Here is a 13,916-nt window from a genome sequence, read left to right as displayed (position 1 = left end):
CACCAAACGCGTGTTTGATCACAGCGCTGCAACAGCTGGCTGATCAAATCACAGTCATGGAACAACAATACCCGGACTCAGTTATTATTATTCTTGGGGATTTTAACAAAGCAAATCTCACACCTGAACTACCCAAATACAAACAGCACATCACATGCCCCACCAGAGACAGGAACATACTGGATCATTGTTACACAACAATAAAGGATGCATATCGCTCTGTCCCTAGAGCAGCTTTGGGACTCTCTGATCACTGTCTGATTCATCTTCTTCCAACCTACAGGCAAAAATTAATATCAACCAAGCCAGTAGTAAGGACTGTAAAGAGATGGACCAATGAAGCAGAGCGGGAACTACATGCCTGCTTCGATTGCACGGATTGGAGTGTTTTTGAGGCTGCAGCCACAGGCCTGGACAAGCTCACAGATACTGTTACATCATACATCAGTTTCTGTGAGGATATGTGCATTCCTACTAGGACTTATTTAAAGTTCAACAATGACAAACCGTGGTTTACAGCAGAGCTCAGGCAGCTTTGTCAGGCCAAAGAGGACGCTTACAGGGTGGGGATAAAGTCTTGTACAACCAGGCCAGGAACACACTGAACAGGGAAATCAGAGTGGCTAAAAGAAGATACTCTGAGAAGCTGAAAAACAAGTTTTCAGCTAACGACCCTGCATCAGTGTGGAGTGGCATGAAACAACTCACAAATTACAGGACTCCTACCCCCAACCCTGTAGGGAACCAACAACTGGCTGATGACCTGAATGTGTTCTACTGCAGATTTGAAAGGCCGAATCTCACACCCCACACCCACTCTGAACTTCACTTCACACAAACACCAACACCTCCTGCAACCTCCCTCCTCCCCCCTCCTGCTACTCAACCTGCACTTAAGATCTGTGAAGATGATGTGAGCCGCATCTTTCGGAAACAAAGACGAGGAAGGGTTGAGGCCCAGATGGCGTCTCACCAGCGTGTCTTCGATCCTGTGCTAACCAGCTAGCCCCCATCTTCACACAGATCTTCAATAGATCACTGGAGCAGTGTGTAGTCCCATGCTGCTTCAAATGCTCAATCATTATTCCTGTCCAAAAGAAACCAAAAATCACAGGGCTTAATGACTACAGACCTGTCGCCCTGACATCTGTGGTCATGAAATCATTTGAGAGACTGGTGCCTTGTGCCACCTGGTGCCTTGGCCCACCTGAAGAACATCACTGGACCCTTTCTAGATCCCCTTCAATTTGCTTATCGAGCAAACAGGTCTGTGGATGATGCAGTCAACATAGGATTGCATCATATCCTGCAACATCTGGACAGACCAGGGACATATGCAAGGATCCTTTTTGTGGACTTCAGTTCAGCTTTCAACACCATCATCCCAGCTATTCTCAGGACTAAATTACACCAACTCTCTGTTCCCACGTCTACCTGTCAGTGGATTACCAGCTTTCAGGCAGCAGATTGTGAGACAGGGGAAACTCACTTCTAGCACCTGTACAATCAGCACTGGTGCACCCCAGGGATGTGTGCTCTCCCCACTACTCTTCACCCTCTACACCAATGACTGCATCGCCAAGGACCCCTCTGTCAAGCTCCTGAAGTTTGCAGATGACACCACTGTCATCGGCCTCATCTGAGATGACGATGAGTCTGCATACATAAGGGAGGTTGAACAGCTGGCTGTCTGGTGCAGTCAAAACAACCTTGAGCTGAACATGCTCAAAACGGTGGAGATCATTGTGGACTTTAGGAGAAACACCCCAACACTGACCCCCCTCACCATTCTAAACAGCACTGTGGCAGCAGTAGAGTCAATCAGGTTCCTGGGCACTACCATCTCAAAGGACCTGAAGTGGGAGACCCACATTGACTCCATTGTGAAAAAGGCCCAGCAGAGGTTGTACTTCCTTCGCCAGCTGAGGAAATTCAACCTGCCACAGGCGCTGCTGATTCAGTTTTACTCAGCAGCCATTGAGTCTGTCCCCTGCACTTCAATAACTGTCTGGTTTGGTTCAGCTACGAAATCAGACATCAGAAGACTACAAAGGACAGTTCGGACTGCTGAGAGGATTATTGGTTGCCCCCTGCCCCCCCTTCAAGAACTATACTCTTCCAGAGTGAGGAACAAGGCTGGAAAAATCACTCTGGACCCCACTCACCCTGCACACTACCTTTTTGAACTGTTGCCTTCTGGCTGACGCTTCAGAGCTCTGAGCACCAGAACTGTCAGGCACAGGAACAGTTTTTTCCCTCAGGCTATCCATCTCATGAACAGTTAAATTGCCCCAACTGTGCAATACACAGTTTAGTCTTTTTTATATTTATCCAACACATCCAAACTCTTCTGCCATTTCATTCCTCTGAGAGAAAAACCAAACATTTGCACTGTACATAACAGATTGTATTAGATTTGCACTACCCATGTGTATGTGTGTATGTATGTGTCTGTACGTATGTGTATAATTAGTTTTATTTTTTTATAATTATCTATGTCTTGCTGCTGTTTTTGTATTGTTGTACAATGGAAGCTCCTGTCACCAAGACAAATTCCTTGTATGTGTAAGCATACTTGGCAATAAAGCTGATTCTGATTATGGTAAATGTGAAGTGAGTGCTGAGATTAAGTGCTGTAATTGTGGTGGAGCACATAGTGTTGCTTATGATGGATATGAAACGAGAAAGAGAGCAGTGGAAGAACAAAAAGAGAGGGTTAAGAAAAACTTGTCATATGCAGAGGCAGTAAGGATAGTGGATTTAAGGAACAATGAGAAGGTAAGCAGTAATAGAGATGAGATCACAAATGGAAATGGAGGGTCAAGAGGAGTAGTGGGAGATTGTAGGATCACAGAAGATACATTAATTGTGAGTAAGAGGAACTTTGTGTTGTTCATGGCAGAAGTTATTAATTGCACAGCTCAGACTAAAAGAAAAACAGAGAAGATACTAATTATTGTAAAGGCAGCAGAGAGACATTTGAATGTAAAAAGGTTGACATGGGAAACAGTTAGGGATGGCCTAACAACAGAATCACAGCCAAGTCAGGAAGTATGGTCTGGTCGGTAATTCTGATGATAAAAAAATATTACAGTGGAATGCTAGAAGTTTTTTGGCAAATGGATTAGAGTTTATAGTATATATGAATCAAATGAGGGTTAAACCAGATGTGATATGTATAGAAGAATCATGGCTTAAGCCTAAAATGTATTTTATGTTAAGGGGATATACAGCTGTGAGAAGGGATCGAGAAGAGGGTAATGGGGGAGGGTGTATCACTTTCATCAAATCAGGAATACCTTATAGATTGGTGAAAATAGGAGAGCTAATGGAGTATGTGGTAGTTATGGGAACAGGGTACGAGTTATGTCGTGATAAATTTCTATAATCCTTGTCAAAGAATGGTCTTGAGTGATCTAGACCTTATAAGGTCAAGTCAGTGAGAAAATTATTTGGTGTGGGGACTTTAATGTGCATAGCACTCTTTGGGGTGGGGCAGTATTGGATGCATATTGTCAGGTGATCGAAGATTTGATAAATGTAAAGAATTTGGTTTGTCTCAATGATGGGGGTTACACAAGGGTAGATGTGGCATCAGGACAAGAGTCAGCCTTGGATTAAACATTGGTATCGGGCTTGTTAGGAGGAATAACTGAGTGGGAAATTATAAGGAAATGCACGGTGGGAAGCGATCATTACCCTGTTGTTAGCTCTATCATGAATATGGTGGAAGGGGGATGATTAGGGGAGTGACAAGGAAGTGGGTGAATGAGAAGTCTTGCTGGACAGAGTTTATGAGGTTGAGTGAAGACGGACTAAATCTGACTGAGGGTATAAATGAGGGTGATGTTGATGAAATAAATAGAGGGATTATTTCTATTATTTTCTATGGAGGCTTTTTTTTTTTTTTTTTTCACTTTTTGTAGTGAAATAAGGAAAAGTTCACCAGTAGAGGAGGTGTGGAATATGATTAAAAAAGACAAATGGCATTCAGGAGGAGTTAGAATATCCAGTTTTAAATATGGGCGAGGAGATAGCAGTAACTGATGAAGAGAAGGCGGCAATGTTTCGGGAAGCATTCATAAAGGTGAACAGTTCTGAGAATCTGACAGAAGAGTTAAAGCAAACTTTAAGGAGAATTAAGGAATCAACTCCTGGACAAGACAAAATAAGTTATAACATGATGAAACATTTTCAGTGACAAAGCATTGGGTGTGGACTTAGAATTTTTAAGGCTTATGATATGTTGTGAAAAGAGGGATTGCTGGAGATACAGGTGCATCTCAATAAATTAGAATGTCGTGGAAAAGTTCATTTATTTCAGTAATTCAACTCAAATTGTGAAACTCGTGTATTAAATAAATTCAATGCACACAGACTGAAGTAGTTTAAGTCTTTGGTTCTTTTAATTGTGATGATTTTGGCTCACATTTAACAAAAACCCACCAATTCACTATCTCAAAAAATTAGAATATGGTGACATGCCAATCAGCTAATCAACTCAAAACACCTGCAAAGTTTTCCTGAGCCTTCAAAATGGTCTCTCAGTTTGGTTCACTAGGCTACACAATCATGGGGAAGACTGCTGATCTGACAGTTGTCCAGAAGACAATCATTGACACCCTTCACAAGGAGGGTAAGCCACAAACATTCATTGCCAAAGAAGCTGGCTGTTCACAGAGTGCTGTATCCAAGCATGTCAACAGAAAGTTGAGTGGAAGGAAAAAATGTGGAAGAAAAAGATGCACAACCAACCAAGAGAAACGCAGCCTTATGATTGTCAAGCAAAATCGATTCAAGAATTTGGGTGAACTTCACAAGGAATGGACTGAGGCTGGGGTCAAGGCATCAAGAGCCACCACACACAGACACTACAGTTGTCGTATTCCTCTTGTTAAGCCACTCCTGAACCACAGACAACGTCAGAGGCGTCTTACCTGGGCTAAGGAGAAGAAGAACTGGACTGTTGCCCAGTGGTCCAAAGTCCTCTTTTCAGATGAGAGCAAGTTTTGTATTTCATTTGGAAACCAAGGTCCTAGAGTCTGGAGGAAGGGTGGAGAAGCTCATAGCCCAAGTTGCTTGAAGTCCAGTGTTAAGTTTCCACAGTCTGTGATGATTTGAGGTGCAATGTCATCTGCTGATGTTGGTCCATTGTGTTTTTTGAAAACCAAAGTCACTGCACCCGTTTACCAAGGAATTTTGGAGCACTTCATGCTTCCTTCTGCTGACCAGCTTTTTAAAGATGCTGATTTCATTTTCCAGCAGGATTTGGCACCTGCCCACACTGCCAAAAGCACCAAAAGTTGGTTAAATGACCATGGTGTTGGTGTGCTTGACTGGCCAGCAAACTCACCAGACCTGAACCCCATAGAGAATCTATGGGGTACTGTCAAGAGGAAAATGAGAAACAAGAGACCAAAAAATGCAGATGAGCTGAAGGCCACTGTCAAAGAAACCTGGGCTTCCATACCACCTCAGCAGTGCCACAAACTGATTGCCTCCATGCCACGCCGAATTGAGGCAGTAATTAAAGCAAAAGGAGCCCCTACCAAGTATTGAGTACATATACAGTAAATGAACATACTTTCCAGAAGGCCAACAATTCACTAAAAATGTTTTTTTTTTATTGGTCTTATGATGTATTCTAATTTTTTGAGATAGTGAATTGGTGGGTTTTTGTTAAATGTGAGCCAAAATCATCACAATTAAAAGAACCAAAGACTTAAACTACTTCAGTCTGTGTGCACTGAATTTATTTAATACACGAGTTTCACAATTTGAATTGAATTACTGAAATAAATGAACTTTTCCACGACATTCTAATTTATTGAGATGCACCTGTAGGAGAGAGAATGTTTAACTGGATTAAAAATTTCCTTGTAGACAGAGCAATTAAGGTGAATGTTGGGGAGTTTACGTCATCTAGTGGTGTGATATAGAATGGCACCCCCCAAGGAAGTGTTATAAGTCATTTGCTTTTTATAATCATGATAAATGATGTATTCTCAATGGTGTATAAGAATGTCGGAAGATAATTGTTTACTGATGATGGGGCTCTGGTACAGAGCTGGGAACATTGAGTATATTGTGAAAAGAATGCAAGGTGCATTAAAAGAAGTTGAGAAATGGTCAGTCAAGTGGGGATTTAAGTTCTCAATGGAAAAGACTCATGCAATCTTCTTCACTAATAAGAGAATACATAAGGATTAAAAGTTAAAGCTGTATAATAAGACATTAGAAAAGGTATCTAAATTAAGATTTATTGGGTTATGGTTAGATAGCAGACTCGCTTGGAAAGGGAAAATAGAGAAAATAGTAGAGAAATGTAAAAGAATTCTGAATGTAATGAGGTTTGTGTCAGGACAGGATTGGGGTGGGGCGGGCGGATAGAGTGGCATTAAAAACAATATACACAACAATAAGATCCGTATTGGATTTTGGAAGCATAGTTTATGGGTCGGCAGCTAAGACACATTTAGTAAATTAGACTGAATTCAGGCACAAGCGATAAGGATCTGTTGTGGGGCATATCCATCATTACCAATCCCAGCATTAAAGGTTGAGGTAGGTGAAATGCCTCTTCATATAAGAAGGCAACAGTTGATAGAAGTCTACTGGACAAATCTTAAGGGACAGGATAAATCTCATCCCACATTAAAAGTGTTAGATCCTTGTTGGGAACATGGAAAGAGGACATATAATAGTGGATGGGTTGTAGGTAATTTAGTAAGGGAGATGGGTATAAAGGATTTCAAGATAACATCAAGAGTCATTTTGCCACCAGTTTTGTGGATTATGCCTCAACCACTGGTTGATTTAACATTGCTGAATTATAGACAAAAAGAAGGTCAGAATGAACCAGTATACCGAGTGAGCGAGCATTTGGGATCAAAGTATGGAAATAATACTCACATACTTACAGATGCTTCAAAGAAGCCAGTTAGTGGACAGGTAGGTGTTGCATTTATTATTCCAAAGTTCCAAATTTCAAGGAAGAAAAGGATATCTGGGCAGCTATCAGTGTTTACTGGGGAACTTATGACAATTGAGATAGCAATAAAATAAATTAATGAAGCAGGTATAAATATGCAATCATATGTTCAGATTCAAGTTCTGCTCTCGTAAGTATTAATGCCTGACAATCTGAAACAAGACTAGATTTAATTTATGTTCATACTTGTTCAATGTTAAGGGCATTGGTGACTTGTTTAAAAGAAAGGTCGTTTTTTTTTTTTTTTTTTTGAAAGAGGTTCAAGGCTGATTTTTACTTTCTTCAGAAAACTCATGCAGCAGTGACCACATTTACATGCACTTAAGAAACAGGTTTTCCAAAACAGTCTGGAAATAAAGCGAAGCAACGAGGAATAAAATAGCGAAGTCTTCCTCAGGTTTCATGATTGTTATTTACACAAACATGGTACCTGAGGAATGTAAGTGCATGTAAGCTGGAACGCCACATTCTCGCAATATGCCGCTTTCTTGTGTTCATGTAAACATGGTCAGTGTCTGACCATACATTTTTGGGTAATCAATAGGGCAACAACATTTGGTTATCACATGGGAGTAACAAATCAGCAGGGATTGCAATGTTGAAAGGAAAATTTAAAGGGAAAATTCCATAAAATAAAGCTCATGCATTTGGAAGATGGCTGATTTTGGCAGCAGAAAGTGAGGATAATGTCGTAATTTTGGGAAATGTCTATGGGAAAAGTGATTATTTGGAGAACAGACCATTATTGAGGAAGAAATACAAATATACAAATATTTATTGATGCTAAATTAAAACTTGGAGATTAGAACACAATTAATGACCCCACATTAGATTGTCTACCTTTACGGTTTTGCAGTCAAACCAACACACTGATATATACAGTATATAACTTATGCACTCATTTATATTGTCATAATGAATGGAGACACCGGAACCCTAAAAAAGTATTAATTCAATTCCCTTGGAGCAACAAGGATGGATCCAGGCAATCTAGGCTTGTCTTTTTGCTTTCACTTTAACTTGGGGATAAAGTTCAAAAATTGACATTGTGCCTTCTGTGCTTATGTGACCATAGAGTTATGTATTAATTAACCTGGTAGACTTGGGAAACAGAAGATCAGGTTTTAATTACCAGAAATTAAAGAATGCACATCTTGAAGATGATCACTTTAAAAACAATGTTTAACTTCTTATAAAGTATTTTTATAGCAAACCCAAAGTCTCTAACCTATATGGAATGCATTGGGAAATTATGAAATTAAGAAACTAGCTATCAAAAGGGGAATGGAAATAGCTAAATCTAGGTGAAGCAGAGAAAATACTTTAATCAGAAACATAATAGATATTTATGAAAAGCAAATTATATTGGATAAAAATAAGGATGTATGAGTTAGATCAGATTTATGAATATAAAGCAAAAGGGGCATTTATAAGATCAAGAAAATGGTTAGAGGGGAATATAATTTCAAATATATTTTTATATATGCACTACTGTTCAAAAGTTTAGGGTCACTTATTCTTTATTTTATTTTTATTTTTCACATTTTAGAATAATAGTAAAGTCATTAAAACTAAATGGAACTATGGGAATTATGTTGTGACTAAACAAAATCCAAAATAAATCAAAACTACATTATATTTTAGCATCTTCAAAGTAGTCACCCTTTGCCTAGATTTTGCAGACATGTACTCTTGACATTTTCTCAACCATTTTCTTGAAGTATCACCTTGGGATGCTTTTTAAACAGTATTGAAGGAGTTCCCATCTATGTTGGGCACTTATTGGCTGCTTTTCTTTATTATTGGGTCCAAGTCATCCATTTCAAAAACTTTTTTTATTAAATAATATTTTAGTTTTGTAATTAAATATATTAATATGGTGGCACAATTATATTTTTGTCTACAAAACTAATTTCAAACATTTAAGCATACGCCTTCAGATCAAAAGATTAAGATCATGAGAAACTTTTCAGGAGAGTGACCCCAAACCTTTGAACGGTAGTGTATATATTTAATCTAGAGAAGAAAAAAGCTGAATTTAAGGAAAATTTACATTAATAATTCTCTCACAACAAATCCCAAACAAATCTCTAACTTAATTACAAAATTTTATGGAAAATTATATAATTCCATTAACAACAGTACAAGAGAATGTTCTTTGTTTTTAGATTCACTTAAGGAATATGCCACAGTTATAGATGAGGAATCTAAAGATATTTGTGATCAAGACATAACATTGGAAGAAATACATAAGGGTATTGACAAATTAAAAACAAAAACAAATCACCAGGCAATGATGGGTTAACCTTTTAATTTTAAAAGAGATTCCAAGAGGATATTTCAGAATTTCTTCTCTATGTCTTTCAATAAATATTGGAACACTGTAAATTGCTTCCAGCTATTACAAAGATTTTTAGAAGAATATTTCAGCTCTGTATGTCCTCACAATGCAAGTGAATGGGTACCAAAACTTTAAACATCAAAAATGCACATAAAGGCAGCATAAAAGTAATCCATAAGACTTCAGTGGTGAAATCTATATCTTTAGAAGTGATATGATAGGTGTGGGTGAGAAACAGATCAATATTTAAGTCCGTTTTTACCATAAATTCTCCTCCCGCCCAGGAGGTCTAACCACCTGGCGTCTGCTTGAAACAGCCTACAGAGAGGAGGTGCACACTCTGACACGCTGGTGTCAGGAGCACAACCTCTCCCTCAATGTCAGTAAGACAAAGGAGCTTGTGGTGGACTTCATGAGAAGAGAAAGAGAACACAGCCCCATCACCATCAGTGGAGCACCAGTGGAGAGAGTCAGCAGCTTCAAGTTCCTCAGTGTCCACATCACTGAGGAACTCACATGGTCCGTCCACACTGAGGCCGTTGTGAAGAAGGCTCATCAGCGCCTCTTCTTCCTGAGACGGCTGAGGAAGTTTGAAATGAACCGCCACATCCTCACACGGTTCTACACCAGCACTGTAGAGAGCATCCTGACTGGCTGCATCTCCGCCTGTTACGGCAATAGCACCGCCCACAAACGCAAAGCCCTACAAAGTGTGGTGCGAACTGCCAGACACATCATCGGAGGTGAGCTTCCCTCCCTCCAGGACATATACACCAGGCGGTGTGTAAAAAAAGCTTGGAGGATCAGAGACTCCAGCCACCCGAGTCATGGGCTGTTCTCACTGCTACCATCAGGCAGGTGGTATCGCAGCATCAGGACCCGCACCAGCCGACTTCATGACAGCTTCTTCCCCCAAACAATCAGACTTTTGATCTCTTGGTCTCTCACGATCAATATACATCAGCACTGCACTTTATTAATCTTATAATCTTATTATCTCACACTGGACTGTCATAATTAACAACACACTGGCAACTGACTATCAACCGACAGCCTGAATGTCAATACAGTACAATACAACAAACTGTACATTTTATATATACACTATATATACTACTTTTATTGTATAATGTGTATTGTGTATTGTATACTGTACATTGTATGTTATTATTTGTATATTGTGTTGTGTAATTGTGTATATTAGATTTTAAATTGTGTTGTGTAAATTTGATGTTTATTGTAAATTGGTATATGTCTCATCACTGTCACGACTGCTATGTTGCTCAGAACTGCACCCAAGGCTTTCACCCACTGTTGCACTTGTGTATATGGTTGTGTGACAAAAGTGATTTGATTTGATTTTTGATTGGTAGGTGGTGATATGCACGAAGAATGAAAATTGCCAAAAACAAAAGAAGAATGTGAAAGTGGAGATTGATAGTAAAAAAGGACTGTATTGATATCAATTTTATCAGTATTTGTTTGTTTCTCACCCACACCAATCATATCACTTCTGAAGATACAGATTTAACCACTGGAGTCATACGGATTACTTTTATGCTGCCTTTATGTCCTTTTGGAGTTTCAAAATGTTGGTCACCCTTCACTTGCATTGTATGGACCTACAGAGCTGAAATATTATTCTAAACATCATTAGTTGTGTTCTGCAGAAGAAAGTAATACTATTCCTTTAAGCATTATAAGAACAAAGCAAATCTATTATTTCCCTTCAGTTTGTGAGCTGCTGAGCATGACCGATCAAAAGACAACAATAATGGTCTTATAATAATTATGAGTTTCAATAACGTCCGTACATTTTCATGTATAAAAAGCGTGTCTACATATCCGTTCACTTCAGTAAAATCCCTGTGTTCTAAGAACACAGCAGTTCTATTTTTTTTCCTACAGTTTGTCAACTGCACACCAACATAGGGGTAAAAAACGAGCTGATATTAAAAATCACTTTACATATTTAACACGGATCTAGTAATCTGCTTGAATTGGCAAAATAAATAAATAAATAAAAATATTACCTCACAAACATTATGTAAAAAGCATAAGTGCATTTCACGTAATGCTGCCAATCGAGAACGATATGCCGATAAATAACTCTCATTTGTGTGTTCTTCATCTCTAGATTATTAATTTAGATCAATTGGCATTGATGCCAATAAAAACATGGATAAATGAGCATTGTTGAAAGCAACTTAAATGAAGTGAGCTGCGTTGATTAGACTGATGGACTATGGGATGTTTTCGGCTCATGAAACTCACCTGTGATTAGCTGGTTGGTTGCTCAATCAGCCCAAAGTAACAAAGCAAAGAATACAGTATACAAATCCACCATTTGGACTAATTATGGGTTTAGCTTGGAAAAGTGCGGGGACAAAAATCACACTTTTAAAGAGCTGCTACGCCCTTGCTAGTGGTCCAAAACTCCCATTAATTAACGATTGTATTTATACATGCTGCATGCTTTTGGGAAACCTGCCATAGGGATTAAATTGCAGTCTGGTTGGATTCAGAAAGCCAGTTTGCGAAAATGAAAGAAACGCAGCTATAACAATACACTTTGAATATTGAACATGCCTTAATAATAATATAATATAATTTACCTGTGATCCACTGATGTGACTCAAATACAAACAGAAGCCAACAAACAAACTCTGACAGCGCGTCATACCTGCGTGCTGGAACAAACGTTTGATAAATGTTCCCTGAAAGTCCTTGTTGTTTCTCTATTTCTACAGCGAACTTTAGCAAAGTTTTATTAATTTGTCAATGACATCCACTTGCCATTATAAGCACAAATGTTAACCATTAAAAATGAAGGCGCACACATCTACACATGCTTTACATAGTCTGTTTTACCATACTATGGTAATGTGTGTTGGCCTGTTGAGTTTCCTGTATGTTTAATCTTAAACACGGACTTTGATCTCAGTCGTTTTCTTTTATAAGCCTTTTGAACCGTTGTGCACAATCAGTCACTGTAAGAACGATCAGGGTGTAAAGTATATCATGCTTTAGTTGAATTTTTCTCTGAAATCGTACATATCAACAACCGCTGTTGTATTATTATTTTTTATAGCCTAGTTGGTTACGTGCATACACGTTTTCAAAGTCAACACAAGCAATGACCTGGACTGAATGTTAGGAACTATCATTAGCTAAGCTTGAACGGGGTGCATGTCTAATAATATTAATAATAATAACATTAGTGCGTGTGTGAAGGTTATACATTTTTATTCTTATGTTCCGCCCCTGCCAAACAACCACATGCGATGTTGCGATTTTACTACATCTGCGTTCAGCAGACAAAGTGAGCGTATTTTAGCTTTAAAATTATGGTCTCCCCAGGTAAACCGAAAGTACTTGGCTCGCTTTAATAGTTACCACGAATAAATAGGAATGCGTTCGACGCATTCAACTGCTTTGTGACATTCTCTTACTACAATCAATGACTAGCGTAGACAACGCGCACAGCCAAGGCCCACGTACGCGAGTTAACAAAATCTAGGCGACGCGTGGTTCAGCTGCGCGGCTGTGCCGATGACGCAATTTGCGTCACACATACTGTGCGCGGAGCAATCCGCTACGCGCACACCTGAAGTATACTTTGGCCTTTAGAGCATTGTAAGGACATAGACTTTTGCAGACATCTGCAGGACAATCACAAAATTGCACCTAAAACACATAAATGCTTATAGCTACACTTTAATTTTCTAACCGATATTATATTATTTAAACCGACAAGGCTAATAAAAATAGTAACAATTACTGATAATTGATTTAATGATGCATTAAATGGTAAGTCAATATTGGATGAACAGATTAATAAATAAACCAATCAACAAAAAAGTGGTGGCAGGATTATTGCAGAAAACTGTACAAATTAAAATTAGAGAGAGAAAACGAAAAAAAAGTCAATGACTTGCTGCGGTTCATGAAAATTGGCTCATCATACTCGTCTCTTCCTCTCAGACACCTAAAGGTACTCTCACCCGCACTGCATGTCTGTAGCATTGCTCTAACCATTATCACTTTTGGGAGAAATGAGCCCACCTTATTTTGTTGAACGTTCCTAAATCGCAGCTTCCACACTTCTTATTTTGTGCTCCACAATAACATGGTGAACCTCTTTATATTCAGTTAATGCTTGTGGTTAGCAGGACCATACACAGGGCCTCCCCTGTCTTCACTGATCCTGGAAGCTTTTATCTCGACCCACAGAGCCATTTGTGAAAACAAAATTACAAATGCACACCTGATAAACGAAGCAGTGATTGTGTATAGAAAGAACCTTCCTGTGTTTAATAACCTACTTGTTTTCATTTGTTCAGCTATGCACACCTATTTTATACCTCAACCTGTAGTTAATATTAGCATATATGCAATGAAGCTTATGTCATTTGCTTCCCTGTCTCTATCTTTGGATACCCATCCCGATGTTACCAAAACTTGCCAGCTCCAGCTTCAAGTCCAGTCTCATGTACCACAGCCACTCAGTGATGACCAGTAACTGTAGCCTGTGCCAACCAGATGGAGAGGGAAGCGTCGATGACCAATGCCTGCATTTTCTCG

General features: G+C 39.0%; 1 protein-coding gene across 2 annotated transcripts in view; it reads right to left on the bottom strand.

Moving 5' to 3' along the window:
• si:ch211-274f20.2 (calnexin) overlaps positions 1-12,195 on the bottom strand; it is a 65,386-nt gene extending 53,191 nt beyond the window's left edge. For both annotated transcript variants that reach the window (XM_051650342.1, XM_051650341.1), the window contains exon 1: positions 11,948-12,195. In XM_051650342.1, coding sequence (XP_051506302.1) covers positions 11,948-12,013 — 66 coding nt within the window. In that variant the 5' untranslated portion in view covers positions 12,014-12,195. The remainder of the gene's footprint in view (positions 1-11,947) is intronic.
• Between the last annotated feature and the right edge of the window lie 1,721 nt (positions 12,196-13,916).

Source organism: Myxocyprinus asiaticus, chromosome 22 (assembly GCF_019703515.2).
Source record: "Myxocyprinus asiaticus isolate MX2 ecotype Aquarium Trade chromosome 22, UBuf_Myxa_2, whole genome shotgun sequence".
Classification (NCBI taxonomy): Eukaryota; Metazoa; Chordata; class Actinopteri; order Cypriniformes; family Catostomidae; genus Myxocyprinus; species Myxocyprinus asiaticus.
Note: the sequence above shows the minus strand (reverse complement) of the source record. Positions and strands in the feature narration are given on the sequence as shown.